We start from the raw sequence: 25,936 nt of genomic DNA on the forward strand, positions 1-25,936 counted from the left end.
CTTCCCCCAGTGCACGGAGGAGCATCACGCAGCTCAGCGGGGTACGGGAGGTCTGCAAGTCTGCATACAGCAGCAGTCCTATTTTTAAAGCCCAACAGAGCTTAATTTAGGTAGGCCAAAGCTAACTTTCTTCCTCTTCCTTCCTATAAATGCTAAAATTAGCACACAGATCCAACGCTCCCCTGCGCAGCCCGTCCTTCCCTCCGCCCACGCCAGCCCCGGGAGAGGAGCACTTTGCCTTCACCTCCCTCCCACTGTGAGCAGGGGAAGCTCCAAAAACCACACATCTGTTTTCAGGCTTGCCTGCAGCTCCCAACCACCCTGCCGCCCAGCCCAGATCCCCGGCTCCTCGGCCCCTACTGGAGCAGCAAGAGTTTGCTCCTCCGAGCTGCCCGAGCTGCGGTTTGCTGTCACCCCGCCGTGCCGATACCCGCACGTCTCCACTGCCAGGCTGGGGGGAGCACCGGTAAATCACTGCTTTGCTGCCCGTCTTCCCGAGACCCGCTTTCGTACCTTAAACTAGGAAAACGTCATCTTTTTTCTGCTCCTTTTGAGGTTAAACACAGTTTCCATGATGCTACGTTTAATTATCTGACCTTTTTGACAATTCAGCTGTATAACAGAATTAAATGGCCAACAGCCTCATTTTAAAATTTCTAATGAGTTCTGCAACTCTCATGTTCTGCAATTTTCAACAAATCACGTCAGCGAAGGAAAAAAATCTCAAATTTTCCTACCTACAAAAGAGTCAAAGCTAAGAAACCCGGAGGTAAGCCTATATACTGCACCGCCAATGACTTTTAAAGAGATTTTTGACTATGATAAAAAAAGGGCATAAGCTTTTCCCCACTGAAAAAAAGTTTCAGCACCACAGCACTATAAAAACTTGATCGTTTCTCTCAGAGTATTTCATGGGAACTGCTTTGCCGCAAGACTTCTCAGAATTCTTTCCATGTGTCTTTTTTTTTTTTCCCTGTTTGCAGGAGCAGAATCCAAATAGCTTCGTCTGATGGCTGGTTCTGCATCTTTATTTTCATAAGAAAATGGAACGCGCTGCCCCCTGCTCTTCCCCCAGTCTGCCGCGCTTTGCAGGAAGGAGCGATTACACGAAACGTCTGCATGCACACAGAACGTTCACTGCTGTAAGAATTCCTCAACAGCCTCCCAGCGAAGCCCAACTCCCTCCCTGCTGGCTGGCCCAGCTCTCTAGGGACAGGCAGGCACGGGACTGCTGACGCTGCAGCGACCGTCCTGGGCAGAGCCGCGTCTCTCAGCCACGTCCCGGGCGCTTCCCCATCTTCTTCTTTTCTGTCTGAGCGAGGAGTGATTCATTTAAACAAAAACAAAGCCTTACTATGGTATCTGTAATGCAATAAACGACACATATACACACTGCAGAGCAAAGAGGGGAGCCAATCTTGCCACTTCTTGGATTTTGGGGGTGTGAGGGTCACTCGGTGTTTAACCACCCCTCCTTGGCACCTGCCCGCCCCGGCTGGAAGGCGCTGGGGGTCTGCTACCTAAATACACCCCCAGCCCAGGAAGGTTGAGCTGGCAGGCTCAGAGCAGAGCAGGTACACTTGGCACAGCCACGGGCTATTAGTAACAATAAATAACACAAACTATTTTACCACTGCATGGCAATATTTATTCCCCATTAAGCCGGGGGAAATGTCAGGCACAGCACTAACAATGACGAGTGTTTCAAAGCACAACCTTCTCGCTTCAAAACCCCAAACTTTGCAAGGTATGAAGGTTTGGGCATTGGGAAAACATGAAAAGCCAAAAGGTGAGAGGCAAGTTCATTTGCCAGGGCCATCCCTGAGCTTTCTTGTTGTTATTTCACAGGAAAGACCTGAGGTGGAGCCGATACGTGTCCTTGGAAGTCCTCCAGCAGACCAACATCAGGTAGAAAGGCCAGGTCAGGATTTCTGGTTAATTACAAGGGAGTTGAACCAGAGCACTCTGTCCTAATTCTGCCATCCATCTTAAACTATTAATAACTCTGAGGACATTGTTTAAGTCCAGGATCTGAAATATGAATGAGCCTGAGCTGCAGAAAACCTCTCAGTTTAGAAGAGGATCACAAAAATGAGGTGACTTCTCAAAAATAAAGCAGCTAGAAAACATCACTATAAGAAAATGACGGCAGAAGATGAAAGAGCTGCCCTGCCTGTGCTTCGCTAAAGCAGGAAGCTTTGCGAGAAGCTCCTTCTGCCCTTCCTGAGCCCTGTGAGCCTGCCTGCTCGCAATTCACTCCTCTAGGAAGAGCCCGCCGTCCTGCTCCTTACCGCAAAAAGGCAATGGGTAAAACACTGAAATGTCATTGGCAGGCTCCTAACCAAAAAATAACAGAAAAACAGTCAAGCAAAATTTTTCACAGCCCAGACCCTACAGAGGTGCAGAAGGACTCTCCCATCCAAGCGATACGCTCTCCCACAGACATGGCAGGCACGTAACCGCCTCCTACATCTGTCTCCTGCTCGTGAGCTGTGCTCTCCTGTCGTGGATGAGGACTCTGAGGTCATGAGCACCCTGGAGCAACCCAAACTTCTCAGAGAGGCTAACACGCCTTTCCATACAGGGATTTAAAACGCTCAGCTCCAGCATCTTGTTCTCACTCAGGACTTCCCTTCTGGGGCACTAATTCATGTCTTTCTCCCCATCCATAGCCACCTTTTCAAAGAGCATTCACAGGGTGTGCGTATCTCCTAGCTCCCCGCCAAATTCAGCTGAAACTGGAAAGCCTGTGCTGCAGTTAAAGGAGTAATCGAGAGAGAGGAGATGGTGAGGACAGGGCTCTGACTTCAGCATTGAAGAAATAATTGCCTCTCAAATTCACAGCTAAGGCAGGTAAAGTTTAGTTTTCGGTCAGACAAAATTCAGGGGAAAAAGCTGACAAGCTCTTACATGAGATCTTATTCACGAGATTTTTCCCTTCTCTTCAGTCCCAGCGAAGCTCTTTTAACAGCACGCCGCTTTGTCAAAACCACATGTGTGAGCACAAAGAGCGAGCATTGGTCTTGACACAATAAATGAGTCATGCAGTCTTTTGTTCATTTGTTATAAACAATTAAAAATGCAGCCACATTTCTTTAACAGGCATGAAGCCACAGAACCCCAGAGTCATTCATAAACTAGACTCATGGTGCAGAGTCGCACTTAGAATAGCATTTGATTTGTGTTTAGCTTGGGTTGTAATTACTTCATCACATTTTCCTTAAGGAAATGAATGATCAAATTCACAAGGAGCTGACTTTAATTATACACACTGCTTAATAACTTGCGTCCATTTGGAAGCAGTTATTTGATCCACTGTAGACGCAGAGAGAGGGAGAAGATGGCCTGGCTTCCAGAAGAGCCGAACAATCCCAGGCATTCGGCTCCTCAGTTCAGTTTCACCAGACGATACAACCACCTGTGTCAGGCTTCTGCAAAGGTGCGTTCACGGAATACCTGCAGCAAACTTGCTCTTGCAGACGGAGCCACTCTGCTCATACGGGTTCTCTCACTCGGTCACTTTTCAGGAGCACGGATTACTCTAACACAGCTCGAGCGCCTGGTTCTGCTCAGGTGGGGTGCAAGTAGAGCACCGTGCCCTTTGTGGACGTGGTTATTTGGCTGCTGGAAGAGAGGGTCAGGCTTCCTGCGCCTGGATGCAGCACAGGACCAGCCATCGCATTTTAAGCTACTGCTGCAACGTGATTCATGGTTAATTACAAATCAAAGTGGTCAAAACACCGGGTCACGTCACATAGGAAACAGCCCTGTCAATCACACCGCCTTGATGGGTGTCTTCAACTGGTGACAAGGGAACACGTCAAGCACTGAAAAACACCATCCAGGACTAAAAACTGGGACACTGAAATGTCATAGCAGGCTCCCAGCCAAACAATAATAAAAAAAAAAACAGTCAAGCAAAATTTTTCACAGCCCAGACCTTACAGAGGTGCAGAAGGACTCTCCCATCCAAGCAATACTCTCTCCCACTGACGTGGCAGGCACGTAACCGCCTCCTACATCTGTCTCCTGCGTGCACAACAGGAGCACTTGGTATAAAAAAATAAAAGCCTCGTATGGTTTGAATTGCCCAATGACACATACATGGCAGCAAGTTCACCAAAAGCTCACGATTTGTGCCAAATCTTTCTAAATGTATTTAGAAGGAGCAGGGATGAACGAAAGCTTTTTGAGCGCCTTGCTGGTTTCTCTCCCTTGACCTGGGGAGCAGAAATGAGAAGAGATGACCACGTCCACAGTGTCAGCTCTGCAGACAACACTGCCCACCCAGGAAGATCAGGCATTACACAGCAATGTGCATCTCTGTTTGGTGGGAGGGAACGTTTTAATGTAAAGAAAAAGCCTTTGGTGGGAACTTCTTCACCGGCAGCTCCTGGCCATGCACAGCAAGGACCCGGAGGTCAGAGGACACCGCGCATTACCCTTGCTAGCGAAGCATCCGTGTCACAACCCGCTTGCTTTTGAGACTTGCATTTCACTTGTACATGCGTATTCTCACACTTAAGCGGAGGCTGGGCTGATGTAAAAAGGCCTTGGGATTTCTCAAGGTGGGTACCTGGCCGCATAACACCTTTTCCCCCAAAGCTGCCTTCGGAGCACCCTGTACAGGGACCACGCTGGTGACCCGCGTCCATCTGCTTGTGTGCCAGATGCGACCTGTGCCAGGACAGAGCTGCAACCTTCCTGCTTATTTCAGCTAACGTGAAACCGAACCTCAGCCACATCAGAAAACGAGCTTCAGAGAGAGACCCCAGGTCCCAGCCCGTGCAGTCCCTGACCACAAGTGAGAATTTTGGAGCGAGCTCGGAGCGAAGCAGCATCATCCTCTCCTCTCCTCCCTCTCCTGCCACCGGTTCAGCGCTCGGTTTCCCTGGCAACAAAAAAGAGCATCACCACAGCCTTCTCCCTCGCAAACGGCATACGAAAATGTGTCATTTTTTTCTGCTGGTGTCTTTTATCGCTAGGGAATAAGCCTGAACTCAGAACTCACCACTCAGCAAAGATGGAAATAGATCTCCATTATTTCTATTTAAAATTTAAGTACCTTCGGAGCCTTTAAGCTTGTCCAGAGATAGGTAGCGATTAAGGGATTTTAATTCATTACGTTAAAAAAAACCTTGCTGAAGTTCACCTTTAAAGATAAATTATACAATCTGACGAGTTTGGGGAAAAAAATGCAGCTCATAAATTTAAAATCTGTATTGTAGATTCTGTTAATATTCTCTTTTGAAAAGCATTAGAAATGAAGATTACAAATTTAATAATGTAACACAGGGGAGGAATTATCCTCCTCCCCGCATAAAAAGGCAATTTGTTCTTGCCTATAAATTGACTTTCTATTACTGTCATTAAACCAGCATAACGTGCTAAAATTAAAGGCTGCCCCACCGCAGCCCTATGGCAACCCACGGCCCGGAACCTCTCATCCCAATGATTTAGGGCATCGGGATGAGAGAGGGGCAGCGGACTCTGCTCACTGCCAAGTGCCATCTCCTCGCCATGGGACACTGTGGCACTGCTGGGCATTAACAAGGGACTGAAAAGCAACTGGACTAAACTAATAGGGGGGAATAAAATTCAGGAGCAGAGGAAGATGCTGGGCCTGTGCCCTGAATCACAGGATCATTAAGGTTGGAAGAGACCTCCAAGATCACCTGGCCCAACCGTCCCCCTACCACCACCATCACCCACTAACCCACGGCCCTAAGCACCACGTCCAGCCTTCCCTTGAACACCCCCAGGGACGGTGACTCCACCACTTCCCTGGGCAACCCCTCCCAGAGCTTGACTGCTCTTTCTGAGAAGAAATGTCTCCTCATTTCCAACCTGAGGCTCCCCTGGCGCAACTTGAGGCCATTCCCTCTAGTCCTATCACTGGTTACCAGTCACCATCTGTGCCCAGCCCACCGGGACCCTTTTCCCCCGCAGAGCACCAGCTCCTCACCCCTCAGCATGCTGAGCGTGCCTGGACCACTGGGATGCTGCAACAACCACACGAGGACTTACCGAGCAGCACCAGGATTACAACCTACACTCAGTGGTTTCCTCAAACAGACAACTACATGCAAACAGCTCCACTGAAAGAACGTTAAAAACATACTGTCGTGTCTTCGCTGTCCTGTGTCCCATGGCTCCTCCGCTGTCTGTAAGATACTGATGGGTTATGACACATCTCAATAATAAAAGAAACCTCTTTGTCACTTCTTAGCATCAGCACCACCCCTCCCTTCAGCCTTGTACTGGTACTGTACCTACACAGCTGCACATTCCTTCTGTCACTTGATTTAACTAAATGGAAAAAAAAAAAAACTGTTTCACCCATACTTTACACAGCAGGCAGCTGGAAAGCTTGCTCACATCTTTGTTAATTCTAGAAATCTGAGCAACTAGCACTGGGGGATGAGTTTATCGCAGCTGCTGACGGTTCTTGTCATTTTTGTTCATGAATTGCAATGAGTCTTAAAAGGAAAGAAGCCGGTGTTTGGTCAAGACTGCTGCAGAGTAACGTTGGCCAGCACGCCCAGAAGGGGCTGTCAGCAAGCAGGCTGGCGTGCCAGGCCAGCACAGGACCTGCTAATGGATGGCTCTGACAAGATGTGCCCTCTGCTCTGTGACAGGTCGGGTCTCACCCTGTTGGATGGCTCTCACTGCATGCAGTCATCAGTATTTGCTTAAAACCTCCCCATTTACCCAAATGCTAATTCGAAGAAGCTCAGCGCTTGGAATAATGGCAGAAAATGAACACAAAGGGGACCTGTGATAACCAAAGAATCCATTTGCGAGTCTGACACGCGCACAGCAGCACTGTGCAGTCTCCCCTAAACCCAGGTTTCTGTCTCCCCGCTGCAGCAGTTACTAGGTCATACACGTGCAGATGGTTGGAGGTCCGTGCCTTGCCCTTGGCCTACTTTGGAGAAAGGCATTGTCTCTCACTTCTGCTCCGACCACCTGCTTCAATCAGAGTAAGCTATACGGCATTTGATTTTGAAGCAAATCAAAATTTCAGCTCTCTGGATCCATAAATGACTATGATGCATCTTCCTGGCACCCTGCGAGTCAATATTCCTTCTCAGAGCGTCCTTCGGTTGTATCCCTTCTCCTCAGAAATTCCATTTTATCAAGCACGACTTGGCCCTTTGAAAGTTACGCAAAATTTGACTTTTTCATATATTTTCTACTAGAGATATGTGACTTCCTCCACTGCATTTTACTGCAGTGGAGCTTTAAAACAGCTTTCCCTTCCAACGGTCCCCAGTCCTTTGCACAGCTGCCTAATGAATTCAGAGTGTGACATTTTGTTTTTCACACTGAGGTACGAGAGAAGCTGTAAACCATCGCTGTGAGATGAACTAGAAAACACAGGAGACAGCAAGCCCTTCCCACCAGCCAGCCCCAATACCCTCAGCAGCACCCCCTGTACCTTACAAGTCTCCGCTTGTACTCAACCAACCAACAAACTTCACTAAACAAACCAATGTCAGCTTCGTGGAGTATATAAAAGCCTCTATAAACAACAGGGTTTCACAAACCCCAAATAAATTCTCTCCTTATTTTTGATACTCCGCTTCCTACCCCTACCTGGCTACTTGGACGCTTTGGTCGTGAAGCGGTTCCAGGATCCCAGTGGATGTAAATCCTAGAAAGACTTTCCAGAGCACTGCAAAAACTCCTCTGATGTCACCCACTCAGGAGGCTACAAATTGGCACCAGTATTTGTCAACGCTTTGTTTTGATCTTTTGGCAAACAAATCCACCCTCTGAAATGTTTGCAGGAAGCAAAGATAAAAAGCAGTAATGAATAAAGACCAAAGAAGTTTGAAGGGCTTATTTTTACCAAGTAATCAATACCTTCTGGCAGCCTTTCTCCAGCTCTAATAATACCAGCGAGGACAGTAACCCTTGGCAGTTTTTGTTCACCGCTCTACAAACATTATCTAATTAAACATCACAATCTACTCCTGGGAAGGAAAAAGAAAAAAGGAAAGCATGAGCTGAAGTTCTTCTACAACGAGAGAAGGTAAAAAGAGAATGAGTGTTGGAAGAGGGAGATAGTGAGTGCCAAAACGAGGTTAGAGCTGAGGAGCTCCAGTTTTTGCATGCCCATTCTACTAACCACATCGTCCCTCCGGGACCAGCTAGAGGGAAATGGTTTATTGTTCACACAAAACATGCTCACATTTGCAATCTGTGCTCAGCACAACCCTTGGTTTTACTTTGCTGCGATACAGCATTAGGACGGCTGCCCAAGCCAACGCATTAATAAATCAAAGTGACAATAAGGCAGTTGGAGGGAGATAAATTATTGAGCTCAAAGCAATTTAATGCTTAAAGACTGAACTGCAAAAGATGGGAGCTGCTGAACATGGAGTCTGATTTTCCTCGGGACAGCTTTACTGATATGCTTAGGCTGCCAGTCCAGCGAAAATCTGGAAGAGGAAACACTGCATCTTATCTCTTCATTGAAACATGGCAAGTGATGTCATCAGTTTCATCTAAGAAGCAGTATCTCTTTGCAATCACTGAGTTCTTTCATACGGCTGTTTCCCACCTTCGCTCCGCCGAAGCCAAGAGGCGGATGATGAGTAGCTGACAGTAACCTATTTACAGATCTCTTCTCCATCTGAACTCAATTTATATGACTAGTGCTGCGTAAGAGTCTTCTGAGATTCCTTACATGCAGGATGGTCCTTGGGATCTATTCTTCTCCTTTCACAGCTGGCTATTCCCAGTAACTCCCACTGCAACGCATCCAGGAGAGAACCGAACTCTTCTAAATCCTACCTGCCATAACCAAACACATCCTGCACAGCCTGTTATATTACAATGGAAAGATTTTCCTATTGAAAGCACTATAAATAAAACAGCAGTTGCATTAAATTCAATAAATTCACACACACACACCCCTTTGTGTTTAACAAACACAGAACCATATTCAAGGATCCCAATTATAAAGCAAATGGGTAATATAAATCCATTTCTCATACAGTCCCTCGTCCCATAGGGACAGAACATGTTTCATATTGATGCATTTTATACATATGGTTTTATCTTTGAAGAGTAACAGATTCCTAATATACACCTTTAATGCCAAGTTTACCAACAAGATGAAAGTCACTGCACACATTTTGTTGAGAGCTAATTATTTACAGCCATTACAGACTATTTACGCCTCACACCCCAGGCCTCTGATTTGGGGGAAGGTGTCTACAGCCTCCAGAAGACTTGTGGGATTCCTTGCTAGGGTCAACAAGAAGGGCTCACAGCCATCTCCCTAAAATCTCATCCCCTTCAGGAAGGTTTGTGCCGGCTGCCTGCATGCAAAAAGACCTAAGAAACTTGTAACAATTATATTTCACGAGTTATGGCCAACACTGTTGTCATAAAAAAGCAGCAAGAGGAAAAATGTTACTCTTGACAGTAATGAGATTTTGCTTAAAAAAAGAAGAAAACCATAGAAACGGTTTCCGCCAATGCTGAGCATCTTCCCAGTGAGGAACAGAGAGCAGATGCCCTACATAGCTTCCTGCCTTCTAAGAAGCACATGCACCACAAACCAAAGGTTAAAGAATATGATCAGCAAATTTTCTTCACGATAGCCAAAACCGGGCACTCAGTCCACTCAGTTGCTTTCAAAGTTTCCCTACCTTGCAGTTCTGCTTTAATGTTCCTAATGGAAAAATTAGGTCAGCTACGAATCTCTGGTCAGCATCTCAGTATTATGGGATAGCACCCTGAACTTCTGTTGGCTTTTAGAGGTTCGACACAAATCTTGACCTTTAAAACATAACGATACAGCTTCGGGCCTCCAGCTATTCTCAGATCTGTTCTTCTGCATCTTAAAGAAAATAATTGGAAGGGAAAGACAACATCAGCAAGGACCCTAAAACAGTAGAGAGGTGAGAGAGACAGGTGCTACAGCAAAAAAGAACATCCATATTTTACCCAGTTCTCAACAATGTATTTGCTAAATATACACAGGAGTTCAGTGCCTCCTTGAAAATCAGGATTAAGACATAATGACCAAAAAAAAACAGAGACAAAATCCAACCCCAGATCAGGAGGTATGTTCAGACATGACAAAGCCAGCATGAGGACAGAGAGTTAGAACGAGGTACTCCAAGTTCCCTTCAGTCAGCCCGAGTAACTCCTAGGTGCTCCTCTAACCACCGTGGAAGCTGCACCTCCTCCAGGCTCTTTCTGCACACACAGAACAGTTTTGTGGCACACAGAAACACGGTTCCAGTACAGACGTTCTTCCTTTAGTCCCACAAAAAGCCACCAGTTGACTCCGTGACTCCAGGCAGTTTTGATACGGCCACCTGTACCAAGGCTCACAACGGGAATAAACCACCTCAGCGTTTCAGTGGGCACCTGATGCTTTGGTGGTGATCTGCAATATTAGAGGTGGAAGATGGATTTCAGGTCATCAGCTCCATCAACCTGGAAAGGGCCCCGGGGTGCTCACCTCGACCTAAGCCAATGTCTAAGACCTAAGCCATGTCTAACCCCAGAGTCAGCATGTGTCGATACAAATCCACTTCTGGAGTCTTCTGAACAAAGTATTTTCTATTACTTTGGGGCAGCCATTACAGAGTCACAATATTTAGTCAACCTTTTACTTCTACAGTCATTAATCATGCACCATTTAACTACTGGTTTGTCATTTACTCTCCTAATCCTTTTCAAATCCTTCTGCTTATTTTCACATCTTTTTTCAATCCCATTCTGTGCGTCTCACTAATTACACTCCTTCGCTGTCATAGGCTGCTTCAACACAGACACGTTGAGCCCGAGGTGGTTCGATCGCTTGCTGGGTTATGTGTCCGGTGAAGATTTGCCACTGCAACATTTAAAACAAAACGACGTCACTGGAAGACCACAAAATATGCTTAATTATCTGGACAGCTACTTAACACTCTATGGAAGGAAGGGTGAGGGGCCATTTGGTGTTGTGCTTGAAGACAATGTTTCTAACCCTGCAAGGGACAATGAGAAAAATTGCCTGCGGTTTCCATCTTTTTTAAATAAATGTGTTCCCTGGCTTTTCAAAGGGCTGTTGTTTGCCATTTCATTGCGTCCCGAGGCAGCCACCCCTGCTGGTCTCGGGAGACTCGCAGCCTCTGAAAGGGGGCAGGGGAGGCCAGCCTACAAGTCGGAGGTCAGCAAAAGCCAGGATGCATCCAAGTGGCAGATGTCAAATACGGGTGGTAGACAGATGAGACAGGCATCGCCTCAAAATTTAAACGCAGCTGAATTATTCATGGTAAGAAGGAAGAGAAGAGGCAATGTGATGTATATAATAGACAGAAGAAACTGAGGGAAGTGGATGACTGACTGCCGTGAGGAACAGTGGACTGGTTTTCAGAGGTACCCAGAGTTTTAGAAAGACTACCCAAAATGTATGTACGGCTCCACAGATTTACTACCAGAGACATTTTTGGATGTCACTGCAGGTCTCAGCAAGAGTCTGACCATGTAAATCGACATCCACATGCCCTATGGACTCTCAGTTTTCATTTCGCTTCTGGAGTGAGTCTTGACCTCTTCTGCCACTGATGCAAACGTTAAGACAGCGCATACGGAATGTGGAAAGGCTGCAGAGTAACGGCTTCGTTCAGCCCGGGACAGCTAACGAAGGCTGGTGAGGATCAGTTACATGCCACCATCACTAGCTACTAACTCAGCATCTCCAAAAAAAGATGGGAGGAAGCACTCAGCACTCCCACCTCCCCCGGAAAATCTCGGAGGTGGCTAGCAGCCCACACCGAGGAAAACGTGCGGAGCTCAAAGGGGAGCTGAACTCAAACAGCTTCATTCAGCTCGCAGAGCACCGTTGACACACGGCTTTCAGAACAACACTTCCAGCTGAAACCCAAGCATTCAACGACAACCCATGACGGCTTACCGACTGCCTCCCAAAACAACGGCCTGCCCCGTTCAGGAGGTTGTTGGACAGCTTCCACGTGCCAAGAAAAACGCTGTGGCCGCAAGTGCCAAGCATACTCGTGTGTAACCCTACTAGATCAGCAGCTTGGAATTAATTTAGGAGCGTGGATCAGTCCTCAGACATTTTTTTGCCATCAGTAAGACCTACTGAAAGTGCTAAAGAGGAATTATCATGCATAACACCTGCAAGAACTTGCTGTAAACAAATTTGGCAGTACCGGGAGGTTCCTTTATGGCATAATCCATTTTTATATACACCTAATATTTTCAGGTTTTCAAACGATTGTCAGTGTGTTTGTAGAGACTGTTAATGAAACTCATTGCTAAATGCAGTTACGATTCTGTAGCTATTAATACAACGTGACATCAGTTATGTCAGCTTCCGAGTGAATCACAGTCGCAAACTTGTAGGTGTTCGATAGCTGGTTGTCAAGTTGAAATAGAACACTGTTAAATATAATCCAAGTCTGTCCTAGTTTTTCAGCTCTTTTCCTCTTTGTGCGCTGCAGCCTTAGTGGACTGAACACCTGCAGTTCTGAAGAGATAAGCACAGGAAAATTAAGGGAAAAAACACATCGACTGTTAGACCACTTAGATCAGCAAGTTTTAAAATGTTTGCTTTTGACTGCAATTTCATCTCAAGTCTGAGAACTGTAAGAGCTTACGAGAACAGGTCAATGAATCTTTTACAATGCCCAAACCTTGCAAGATGCACTCATATCAAGATGTTAAGCTTTCTTTTTTTTCCTTACAAACTGAAATAAAAGGCTGAGAATCTTTGCTATCATAGATATTTAGCATTAGAGCAGGCAAAATCCAGCTTTCAAACCATTTACTGAGGCAAAATACTGCTCGAACCGACATTACTGACACCTGCAGAACACTTTTGTATCAGTCAGCCTGTACAAAAAAACTTTCGTAACAGAACAGACAGAAGCCTGGGAAATTATTCAGGAGCATTTTGATCAATTAAACTTTTTCAGCCCATCACGATGTCACCCCTCCAGGACTCACTTCCCTCCACCGCCTGCCTCCCGACCATTTCTTGTGCGGTTAATATCCTGTACAGCTGATCTCTGGAAGCCCAGTCTTTGGACGCCAGGGGCAGGTGCTGAGGGAAATAAACAGTTTTAGAGATTTCAGGAAATTAAGCAGAATTGTGGCCCGAAACAAGACTTCCTGATTTTCCACAGTCAGTCTGTCCTACAAGCTTGCTGTCTCTCTGCAGCAGATGGTTGCAGCGAACAGACTGTGAAAACGGTGTCAAGTACACCAACTAAAACGGACTGTGGATAATTTGCCTGGTATTATTCCTACAGCAGCAAGCCAAACTTTACCTCAACCAATCATACAATATTTCATTGGTCTCTCTAGTAGGTAAACTAGGCGGCACGGAGTCAAAAATAGAAAACAGTGAAATATGACCAACACGATGCCATGTTAGGGGCACCTGGCTTGGGCTGGGTCTTGGGAAAACTGAGTTTAGGATTTAAAAAAAAAAAAAACCAAAAACAAAACCTGTTGTCCCAGAGCAGTAAGAGTGTTTCTCCAGACACAGAGCAGACAGGTCACAAGAACAGATTTACTTGTGATGCTAGCCAGAAGTTAGAAATTCAGTGGAAACGGATGAAAAACAAGTTTATAGAAAGATAGCTCAAGTCTCTGGCATTGCTCAAGAAGAGGAAACCCTGTGCCAAAGGGAGCTATTTGAGAATTGCTATTGTGAAACAGTCCAGAAGAGGGTCCTGAGGAACAGACGTGATCAAAAGTCAAGCTCTTCTCTTATTTTCAACTGGTGCTTTCTCATGTCTTCATTTATCCTCGCATTCCCTTCAAGTGAAGTCCTTCAGACCAGATGGTGAAGCCACAAGCCTGAGTTTTATCATACGTGACCCCTTTATGCAACAGCACCGCATGAGGCTTGCTGTGCACTGACGTGGTGCTGGTTTGATCATCCACACCTGATGCATTTCAGGAAGACAAACCATCAGTTAAATGACTCTCTTTACCCATGCAATCTTCAGAAGCAGCGCACGCACAATAATAAAACCAAGACCAATACACTGCTCTTCCAGAGAATCGAGCAGAAGTGGAAAATATCAGTGGTGGAATGGCCATGGGCTGCCATACAGAAAGTATCTTCAGCTTGCTTCTTGCCAAGTCTCTAGCTTATCAATAAAACATTGAGAACAGCTTTCTCGATGTCAAGGGAAAGGAGCCAACAAACATGCGTTGTCTGCACAGCGAAAAAACCCACGATGCTAATTTTGGAAAACATCACCTGGTGGAAACGTGTAAATACAGAAAGGAAAGGGGAAAAAACAGACGGGAAATACTGAGAACCCTAGCGGGACACTGCTACTGCAGAAGTAGCAGCAGGAACTGAAGTATTTATAGGCAGGCCAAAACCATGGAGCCTCTACCCAAAGACCTGAGGCTGCTGTCCAAAGGTGGCCCCACGGCCAGCAGCGCCCGGAGCAGCCGATGGATTGCGTGCAGGATTGGAGGGCAGCAGGCAGCTGAAGGGATCGAGCCCACGTGTGGCCAGGTCGTTACACCCATCGAGTGATCATGGAGCCCCCAACAAGGAGCTGCAGGTAGGAGCAGGTGCCTGGGGTGCCAGGAGCAAGGCAGATCTCCCAGCGAGCTGCCGACGGCAGGGAGAGTGCTGCTTCTCCAGTGCTGCGGAAAGCAAGGGCAGATACTTCTAAGCTGAATTATGCGGGAATCGCTACGTGGAAAGCAGGAATACCTGCCTCATTGAAGGCACCCGAAAGGGCAGGGAGGGCACCTCTTCCACCCTCAGCCCCATCCCTCCAGCAGCCGCTCACAGATCCCGTAGGATCAGTGCCACAGCGCTCCTGACGGCCCCAGATGGAGGAGGAAGGCACAGCGATGCCAGCACGCACCGACACCGCGGTACAGGAGCGGGTGTCATGGGATGCTAACGTTACCATGGAAGTGTCCTCGTCCCGCGTAACATTTTGACACTGTCTGTTTTCCGAGAGGCACCGAGGACGTGGCAGCCTGCAAAGCCTGCACGAAGGGGCTGTCAGAGCTTTGCCACGGGTGTCCCTGCAGCCGGCAGCCCCTTGGGAGCGCCCCGGCGTTGGATTTTGACCAAGCTGGCAGCTCCGCTTTCGAAAACACACGAGGAAGCTTTTAACGAAACCAGCTCCACAGATCACTGATTTAACGTGTACTGTCTGCCAGGCCGGGCGCTGGCCTGCACGCCCACTTTGGGCATTTCTTGCCCTGGTTTCCAGACCAGCGTTTTCAGTGCCCCTCCATCAGCTTGTTCCCATCCCAACGAGTGTGCTCCTCCGCTCGCTGGCTCAAACTCGAGGCGGCAGAGCTTCAGCCTCATGCTTGCAGGACTGCTGCTGATTTTCACAATGGCTGGAGGCAGATACGGCCCTAAATCCCATTCATTTTCAATAAAAAGTAGAGACCAGAACTCGCAGGCATTTCTGCCCAACTTTCCATATTTAATATTTAAAACAAGCACACACGCTGGTTGTCAAAACCATGATCCTTGGCAGAAAGCTTGTTTTTATCTTGAGCTACATCAAGTAATACTGCCTAGCCTGTTCCATCTAACTACATAGAAACAAAAATCCCAAATCCAGAGGGGATGAATCTGTGGGCTGTGATTCACAAGGCAGATGTACAGGGATCAGCCAGTTCAGGTACAAAACCGTGTGCTTCCTGACAATCAGGTACCAAAATCACCACTGACGAAAGGGGAAATGTAACACTGGGCTGTGACAGTAATTCATCCTGGTTGTGGGGTTTTTGTTTTGTTGAGGTGGGGAGCAGTGGACAACTGACAAACCTCAAAAGTCAGAATGAATCGCTACCTACCTTTACCGTCAGATTAATTCAAAAACCCCTGTGAAGGTAAAAGGGCCCTGCAGAACTGCTGCAGGGCAACTGCCCCGATCCCCTGGGCCATCGGTGAGACCTCGTATGGGCTACCAGGGCTTCGGCCAGCGGGACGGCGACACGTGCTGGACATCAGAGAGCTACTGGGTCGTATTTGCCATGATGTGGCTCTCCAGGAATGAACCAGCTACAACAGCTGGAAGTCTGACAAGCACGAAAAAGAGGAAAAGCCTTCTCATTTATTTTCCTGACAATGTGATTAAAAACAAAATATGGATATAAAGCAGCAACATTTAATTTTTGAATCAAATTTTCCTTTTTACTAGTACTGCGATGCCATGCATCAAATACAAGAAAGGAAAGGTAAATAGTAGAAATAAAAGTAAAAAAACCAGCCACCCACACAATCATTCCAAGATGCTGAGAAGTGCTAAATGAGGAGCTGGATTTCCAACAACAAAAAAAAAAAGAAAAACACGTTAATCTTCTTAGACATCTTGGCTGCAACACAATTAACATGTTTCCCGTCCCCGTGGCAGGACACATTTCCTGCTAGCTGTAAATACACGCGGTATCGGTGGGCAGCTGGCGGGAGTCCCGCAGCCCTGGAAGCAGGTCTGACCCCGCAAACGCTGAGCTCTTACACCTAAGAGGATGGCGAGATCCAGAGAGGGACAAAATCACACGTGCCGTGGGGAGGGAGACTGCAGCCTCTGAAATCTGACCTGCTGCTGAGCGACCTCGCAGTCCCAACAGGTTTGCGGGGATGGTGCAGTTCACCTGTGGATCCTCAGTTACAGATCTCTGCTTCTCAGGCTGCCAAAACCATCCGAAAAACGGTGCGGTGCGCCCAGAGCCGGGAGGACAAAGCACCCTGTTACAGCCGTGCACCCACCCCCAAATCCCACCAACATCCCCGCAGCACAGGTCTGGGTAAACGACAGGTACAGAATTTGGGCTGGTACCGATGGGATCAAATAGGTCACCCCACAAATCAGTAAGAGGAGACTCAGCAAAGGCACCAAGTAGTAGCTTCCGAACGCAGAAAGAAATTAAATGCACAAAGGCCAAAGAGGGAGCGAGCAGCCAGGCAGCAATCCTGCAAAGAACAATCTGGAAAGTGGCACGGATCACATCCGAAATGCGAGTCAGGAAGAGGGATGCTCCTGCAAATGCTGTGTGTTTATAGGAACGTCGTACCCAAAGCGTGGGAGACGACTGTTCTCTGCTAGCAGCCGGCCAGAGCTCAGCCAGAGCACTGTCCACGATGCTCCTCGAGCAAGGGCCCGCACACAGCAACGAGGGCAAGGCAGTGCTGGAAAGCTGCTCTGGGCAAAGAATTACATCAGGCTTGTCTAGTGTAAAACGCAAAAGGCTGAAAAAGGAGGGAGAGGGATGAGCGAGAGCGACTGTGGCGATGACGGCCATCTCCTGACGTAGGGTTATCAGCACGGGGAAGAGGAGTGAAGTGTTCCTCTAAAGCCAGAAGCGATCGACTGTTTCCCACGTCACTGGGAGCAAGACAATAGTAACTCGCTTAACTTCCACGAGGATTTAGGTTGAATTTTTAGGGAAAACTGTCCTTCTAATTAGAAATTTCGGCAGGAAGATGACAGTGAGCCGGGGTGCTGACAAGTGACTTCTCAAGGACACCTCCCACCCCTACGTTTCTCGGAGTAAGGACACGCAGACATTCGCAAGAACTCCTCTTAGTCATAAAACAGTTCTAACAAAAATGTGAGATTCACCTCTGTACACGCTGTACTCTCCAAATTGTTGAGCACTTGAACATTTTAACTGGCTTCTGCAAGACTGTGCGAGTTTTTTGTGTGTTGGAAGAAGGTGATACAACGCTAATGGCATGAAGCTGAAACCCATTAACTGCCACGGGGATTTAACTGTGGCTAGATTTGGTTAAAAAACGGGGCTGCTGAGCTCTGCTTTATTCCTCTGTGAAGTTCAGCTGGCTCAGGGCTTCCCAGTCCTTTTATGCATGCTGCTTTGCAAAAGAAAAAGCTAAAGATAAAGCTTAAAAGCTGATCCAAGACAAGCATAGTTTGGTAGCAAAAGCAGAGCGTGCCCCATTTGTGCGTGCCGTCAGCAGGTGATTAAAGCACTGGCACCTGCTGAGGCCTCGCTCGTGTTGCACGATCCCTGTCCTGACATATCCCCATACAGTGCAGCTTTCACAGCCTCTTCCAGAAGCCAAAACCAAACCTCAGAGGAGCATTACTGGGGTACATGGACATTCAGATCGCACCGAGCAGCTCTGCAGAGGACTAGAAATCCTTGCTCAAACACGCCGGCCGTGCTTTGAGACAGGTGGCTGTGGGAACGAGCAGGAGCAGAGAAGATGGGAGGCCCGAGAAGCCCGTGTAAGGCAGGTCCCACTGCCCCACTAACTGTGTTAGCAACTTACAGACCATTCCCTAAATTAAAACACTCGTGTTTCTAATCTAACCGAGGCACTCAAACACAAGCAGATAGGCCTTCAAAAATAATCGCACAGATAAATTATTTCTCAAAACAGCTACTCCAATCAAACGTACTTACTGCCCCACACAAAGCAGGTTCATACATTCTGTCAAACAGAAACGTGGAAGCGAAGCACTTACAGCACTTCCCGGCTTGTTCTGATGTAGGAACCTGACGGAGTAAAGACTATTTTCTTTAGCCTGGAGAACAGAGTGCTTTTGAATTAATAAATGTTGCATTAGAATTAATTTCACATGAAATAGAAGCAGGAAGGAAACAGTTTCTCCTAGACAGAAAGCTTTCCAGGGACACACTTCTCTATCTGCAGCAAATTGACAGCAAAACAAGGGGAAGAGATATGCTTCCCCTGTGGCTGGCGGAGGTCACGCAGAAGCAGCCCTCCGCAACTCCTGCACATGTGGCTGGCGAGCACCAACGTCCTCGCAGCACCCGAAAGGGGATGTACGTCCGGCCAGGCGCAGGCGCCTTCGAGGGAAGCAGCGCTGTGCTTTCCACGACTGCAAGCGCTACGGGGACGGCTCGGTGACACCACCAGGAGCCCTTGACCTCACCCATGTCCCCTCTCCCCTGTAAATCCACAACAACTGGATGGCCAATAAGGAAATGTCCGCGGAGCACGAGGCACAGTGCCCGAGATCCTGGGCAAAGCTTTGCTGGCCGCAGAGCCCGAGGGCAGCAGCGCCAGCCGGCCTCACGTCCCTGCTGCACGCACAAGGGCCGTGCTCCTGCGGGCTGAGCAGCCTGAGCCGAAGGGAGAGAGCTGCTTGTCCAAGCACAGACGTGTCCTCGGGCACCCAACGCGCTCTGTGGGAACCCTGCAGGAGTTCCGTGGGTAGGGGGAAAATGAGGAAAAGGTTTCAAGTCCCTCGCTCCTAGAATCAGCTCTTTCACAGGGCTCTCGCTCCCTTCTGGCCTCGAAGACGAAAAAAACCCTTCTCGTGTATCTGCAGCCCTCCACAGGCACACCGGTCACACAGCGGGCAGCAGATCCACAGGACCAAGAGTTCAGTGCAGTGCCTTTAGTGCACAGGTGCAGGAACAGCACAACCCAGCAAGCTCCGCGCCGACCCGAGGTCTGCAGTGCAAGTCAGTCACCGCATGTACGATCCGGATCAAGTCCCGACAGGGTGTGAGACCGGCAGGCTCTGCAGGCGTTAGCCACGGCACCTCTGCTGTTGGTTCACTCCGTACACCTTCCTTTGATGGAGGAGCGATTTGACAGCAGCTCCTCTAAAATCATTCTTATTTTTCAATTTTAATCCCTTTGTAAAACAAACTTCTGCTCGCCCAGAGCCAGAACGTGCCCAGCTGGGAGAAAGGCACCCCTTCCAACCAACAGGACAACCTGCGGCCAAGGTACACCCCAAGGAGAGGGAAAAGCCACGGCTTTCACTGCCTCCTGCACAAGAGAGCCGGCGAGGTTCATAGCAGGGACCAGGCCACAAGCAAACTCCCTCCGCACCTGGTTAGTCCAAGGCTGATTCGGATTTGTCCTGCAGCATCCCCTGGGTAACGCATTGCCAGATGAGCCCCAGATTTTAGGGTTTTGCAGGGTTTCGGGGATGAACTATCATCTCATTTGTAAAAGGTTAACAGGAAAAATACTTAACATCCCAGCTGTGCAAATAATTTCCCTCGTCCTCTGCGTGAATGTGGTTACCTACCTAACAAATAATTAACAAAACTGTTTTTTCGGTACCCTGCAAACCTCTTAACTTCTTTTGGATGAAGCAAAAGCAGACCACAAGGACTTAACAATTTCAATACATATATATTTTAAAAAAAAGAGTTAGGCTTGAATCATCATTTTCTTTAAACATCATGTGCACCCCAATCCAGCACATTGCTGCCACTGAGAAATATCCATGGCAACTTGAAAACCTACATAGGGGATCTCTCTATTTAATAACTTTATGGCTCTTTAATGTTTAAAATTATAGAGAAGTTAAATGTTTAAAATTAGAGAATTTCAACAGATACAACCCAGACAAAACAGTTTTCTAAACTAACCTACAAGCCCACAACTAGCCCATTGTTCCAGCCCAGTATTAAACGTTTATCAACCCACCAAATTAATATTTCACATAGCTGCTCTTCACAGCAATTGATCGTAGCGCAGCGCATCTGCCAGTACTCGATAGCGTGTGAAAGCAGCAGCCGAGGCTGAATTTTATCTCGAGCTCAACTCTTTCTGAACAAGCAGCTGACACGAGGAAGGCTTACTGTCAGTATCTAGGAGACATTTTGACTTTGGAAACCATTTTCTCTCTGCCAGACACTTGGCTCCAGCTGGCTGAGGCACGATCTCATCCTGCCGTCTCGCAGCCGTGGCAGTGGTCCACCAAGCTGGGCGGGCACCGTGCTGGGGTGCTGACCTGCTGGACTCTGACGCATCCTTCGCAGCTGCACCATGGCTTCTGCTGGTTCCTCATCAAAGCCTCTGCTCTCCGTGCTTTCATGGGTGTACGAGCCCTGTAACTCACATGAGTTTATCCCTGTGCAGATGCTCAGGGATGCCTGGACTTCAGGGCAGCTGTATCTGCAACACGACCCGTGGTTACAGGTTCCCAAACATCCAAACCTGTCTCTCTGTCAGGGCACACCTTAGATGGCTGCTACCAGTGCAAACAGGTTTCCTTCCCAAGGTAGGCAGGACTCAGGATGGAGGAGAAAGGAGCTGGTGCACGCCTGCCTCTCGCCCTTCAGTCCCAGCACAGCTGGAGCAGACACCCGGGCATGAGAAGTGCTCCTGGATCCTGAGATTCACGCACGGCGTCTTAAGGAACCCCAAGGTCCAGCTCTGATAGCACTCAGGACGACAATGGCGCTCCTCACAGAGACACTGCAGTACGTGCAGGTTCCACAGACTGCAGAGCAGGCTACCCTTCCTTCAGCGATCTTTAGCCCCTCCCTACCTGTGTGTCTTTAGGTGCAGCCTGTGTCCTCCGCAGTGCGCAGGGTCCTGTCTGGAAGCTCCCCCCTCCTCAGAGCCAAGGACTGCTCCTGGACTCCCACCAGGCCCCCCCTTACACCGACTGCCCCCACAGTACAACCACCTCCCCTCTCCTGCCCAAAGCCCGCAGGGTTTTGCATGTACGGCTCCAAGTCATCGCTATTGCTCTCTACCAAATCCTCGCTTTCTGCTCTGCTTCAACAAATTTCCCCGAACTCCATGCCCCACAGCTGGGACGTGCAGGCTCTCCACAATGCCAGCAAGCAGAGGGTTCAGCAGAACATCCCCAGCCTCGGTCCTGGCCTGTGCCAAGACCTCTCGTGGTGGATTTCCAGCACCCCACTCCACACTACTCAGGGTTTTGATTGCAACCTGCACCCAGAGCTCGCGAGCTGTGTACCAGGCAGGTTCCCACAGCCATCGCAAATCCTCGACAGCCTATTTTTAACCCACGTGCACTTGCCACTTGGCAGTTCAGGCCCTTCTGACATGCTGCCACCAGCACAGCGAATTGCTGATTCCAGCCAGGAGCAAGAAAAAGAGTGAGGCAGATCCTTCATACAACCAAGATTTGCGCTCAAACAGTTAGAAACATGCACAGGTTTAAGGCTTGCATTTCTAGAAAAGTGTGCACAGAGTGCAAGCAGAGTCACATTTAACATGCTGGTGATGGACAGCAGGCAAAGCAAGTCAGGAGAGGGGAGAGGGCCCTGGGATGGCAGGCAGTCCCTCAAAGCCCAGCAGGGCAGAGGAATAACCCCCAGGACAAGTGCAACCAAGGCAAACAAACCTGCTTTGTACGGAGAGGCACGTAACCGTTCGGATATTTACGCTTAATTTTTTTTTAAACCTCTTTTTAGTCTACTACTCCATATGGGAAAAATTAGCAGAGTTCAGGATAGGCATTTGCATAAGTTAAACCAACACCTAAGCAGATAATAACCGCAGTTTCAGAATCCTTAACTTCCGCTGACATTGATGGGGACCTTCGTGGAGCAAAGATAGCAGCACTCAGCCAGCAGGAAGTACAGCAACATTACCATGCCGAGATCAAAAGAGTTATTAACCTAGAGTCCTTACACTATTGAGTGCAGACAGTAATTTCTGTTATTTCAAAGCCCCACTGCAGCTTACCGGTGAACAGAGCTCCGTGTTTGCTCAGAGTATCCTCTTTGTGTAAGCAGCTGAGGAATGAACAGGGTATTACAACACAGGAGAGCAAATTTCAGTGCCACTCCACATCCATCTCTTTGGTGAGACAGGCACGTGATCTTATGTGCCACGGCACACATCTCAGGCTCCATCACCCCCTCCCTATGGGGTGATTAGCTCTGGAAGCATTCAAAAAATCCACTTTCTCACTCCAGGTCCTTCACTGCCATCATTGTCCTGTGTATACTCGCCTCCTGCCTCTGTGCACCGTGATATAAGCAGCATCATCTGCATCCGCTTCACTGCTGAGAAATCCGTTTTCTCACATCATCACCGGTTTTGTGGCAAGCAGAAGAGAAGATGAGAACAGCCTTCTCTTCTACTGCCTGAAAGATGGACAGTAATGAACAAAAGGGCCAATACAGAAAAGGAAACGTTACAAGTAAAAGCATTTTTCAAAAGCAGATCCATTTTTCAAGAGAAAAAGTGGAACATCCTAGAACCCACAGATGTTACCAGCATTGGCCAAACCTAGCTAGCTGTTTCCATGTCACCATACCTCTCAGCATGGGCTCTCCTGAAAAATCTCCTTCTAATCCCTTTAATCTGACCCACCTGTAGTAACTCAAATGAAACAACTCGAAAATTGTCCTTGTTTGTAGATTTGAGTTCTCATTAGTTCCCAAACACCTCTTTTCAGAAGGGGTGGCGTGGCCATCTATCAACTCCTCGTCTTTTTCCGTAGGATGAGTATTCTCCTAAAGATGTGCTTCTCAGCTTCAGACAAAATGGATGATGTGCCTGTTTGAAATAAGATTGTTTACTTTGCCAATGCTCGTGGGATCAATTTATTTATTTTTTTGCTGCCCTCTCCTGTGGAGAACATCTTGCCAAATGCAACATTCACCTGCCTGAATGAGCTATCAAGATTTTTTTTTTATTTTTTTTTTGACAGAAATCACATTGCAACCCAAACTGGTCAGAATCTCACTCTATGCACGGGTATGAAAATTACAGAATCTTGTCTGGCACAATTTCATCCTTTCTTTTATCATTTCCCTTTCATGACATTTACTTCCTTGAAAAAAAAAATACAGGCTTCTGGTTTTAACACACACAAAAATACAAAGCAGCACACATTCATTCTTACTGGTTGCTCATATGTGTCTGAATACACATTCAGAGGCACAAAATACAGAAACAACGCTGCAACATCCCCAGTGTGCTGCACATCACCCCAAACAGCTTCACTGATGAGGCTAACTCAGGCAGGCAAGATCCTCTAATAAGCTGCTGGAGAATGAGGTCTTAATTGTAGATTTATTTAATTCAGGGACAAGCACTTGTGCTGTATAAAGACAGCCTATTAGCATTCATGCATGAGCATTCAGTAAGCGTGAATAGATAAATACAATTGTGGGCAAAACCATTTTTCTAAGCACTGGAACAGGAAGTATTCACTTAAACCGTCACCCAGCACAGAGCAAAGGGGGCTGGACAGCAGGGAACGAAATGCTGCTCAGGGCTTCGCATCGAGTGCTTGTACTCCAGCATGTCTCACCATCAATCATTTCTGAAGCAACAGCGCCAAGACTTCCCAAAGCTCCCGTTATCGTCATGCATGCTCCCCAGCATTCAAACCAAGTATGAAGTGAAAATAAATCAAGAGCAAAACGTAGAGGATAACATTAAAATAAATATATATCCACTGGAGGATACAATCTTCTGCCTGCTGCCTGGCATCCTTGCATGATGCTGATGACAATCATAAGTTAATCACACAGATGATGAATTTATTCTTACGTCAATTCCTTTAGAAACAACAATGTTAAAGGTGCAGCAGTGCTGATTTGCCCATGTATTCCTGCTGGCATCTGCACATCCTGGGATGAGCTACCAGACAAAGGAGCATGCCGGCATTTTGAGGGATGCAACCATGACAGTCCATGTTAAAACACGCCTTAGTTACCAACTTTCATTATTTGCTGCTCAGATTCATGTATGGGTTCGGTCTCTGGCACAGCATGTACTGTGAAAAACATCATTCATTTATGAGTGAGCTGCTGGGGATGGATAAAGTGCATATATACACTGCATCCACTGCTTTGTGTCCTCTCTACCCACACAGCTGCTGCGCTGCCCTCCACTCCCAGCACCTTCTCCAGCACCCAGTGCCCTTCCTTTCCCATTCGATCCAATTTCTCTCCTGCTTTTCCTTACCCAACAGCCCTCTTTTCGAAGCTCGGTCTCATCTTCTGGACACTGCCAACTCTTTGAGGCCAGAAACATCTTTACAAAGCAGGCAAAAATCACTGCACCCCCTCTGAAAAGCTTTTGTACTTATTTCGTGATCTACTTCACTCTCGTTTAAATGGATTTATTCCCCCGCTCCCCAGCCCTGGAAGCAGCACGGTGTGCTATGCTAAGGACCCCTCAGAACCACCAGCCTGAGAGTTGGCTGCACGCAGCCCCGCGGCACAGCGGCGCGATGCCCGGCAGCAAACCCACCTCCTCCCTGCGTGCCGACCCCACCGCTCCGCACAGGAGGCAGCCAGCACCGGGCGGCCGACGCTGAAGCCTCTCTTTGGCGAACGTACCCCGATTTCGATACCGACCGGGAGAGAGAGCACGTTTCATCGCCATGAAACACCTTCCCTCCTAACCTCTGCGGGCACACGCTCCCCAACGCGTACCGGTGGGCATCCCAACGCCAGGCACACCATGGGTGCTGGACCACCTCTGGGCAGCCGTTCCTTGTCATGATGTAGACCACAAAAGGGGACCACAGATGGGGACCGCTGACACCGCCAGCCCTCAGCTTGGGCCAGGGTGAGCGCCAGCACCCCCGCAGTCCCCAGCTCTCCTGCCAGCCCCCACCACAGCCCTCAACGCCCCGAAACGCAGCCGCCACTCGCTACCTGCTTCCAGCACACCGGTGGCCGGGCGGGCACCATCCCCTCGCCCACCACAGCCCCCTCCCCAGCCCCTTTAGGGTCCTTCCACCGCTCCCCGTCCTCCCACAGGGGCTCCCCCCAACCTCACTGCACCCCCATCTACCCACCCAGCCCCGACCCCACACCGCTCCCTCTCCCCCTACCCGCGTCCTCCTCGTCGAAGCTGTTCATGCAGGGGAAATAAATGGCCAGGGCCTCGAAGGAGGCGGAAAGGCTGAGGCGGCTCTGAGACCGCTCCATGAAGAGCCCGGAGCCGGGGGCACCGCCGGGGGCTTCCCCCGCCGCCGCCGCCGCCGGGGGCTTGGCCAGCTTGGCCGCGCCATTCTTCACTCGGAGCACGGCCCGCGGCGTCTTGGCTGCGGCAGGGGCCTCGGCGAGGCGGTGCGGGGCGATGCGGGGCGATGCGGAGCCGAGCCGTGCGGTGCGGAGCGGAGCCGAGCGGTGCGGAGCCACCTGCTGCCGCCCGGCGCTGTCGGCGCCGCCCCGCTCCGGGGCCGCGGCCCCGCCTCACGCCCGGCACCGGCGCCGC

General features: G+C 48.6%; 1 protein-coding gene across 1 annotated transcript in view; it reads right to left on the minus strand.

Annotated features, from left to right (window-relative positions):
• Nucleotides 1-25,647, minus strand: part of RIMS4 (regulating synaptic membrane exocytosis 4) — a 48,915-nt gene extending 23,268 nt beyond the window's left edge. The window contains exon 1 of the mRNA XM_035548343.1: nucleotides 25,551-25,647. Coding sequence (XP_035404236.1) covers nucleotides 25,551-25,647 — 97 coding nt within the window. The remainder of the gene's footprint in view (nucleotides 1-25,550) is intronic.
• Nucleotides 25,648-25,936: the final 289 nt, after the last annotated feature.

The sequence above is a fragment of the Cygnus atratus genome, chromosome 16 (genome assembly GCF_013377495.2).
Source record: "Cygnus atratus isolate AKBS03 ecotype Queensland, Australia chromosome 16, CAtr_DNAZoo_HiC_assembly, whole genome shotgun sequence".
NCBI lineage: Eukaryota > Metazoa > Chordata > Aves > Anseriformes > Anatidae > Cygnus > Cygnus atratus.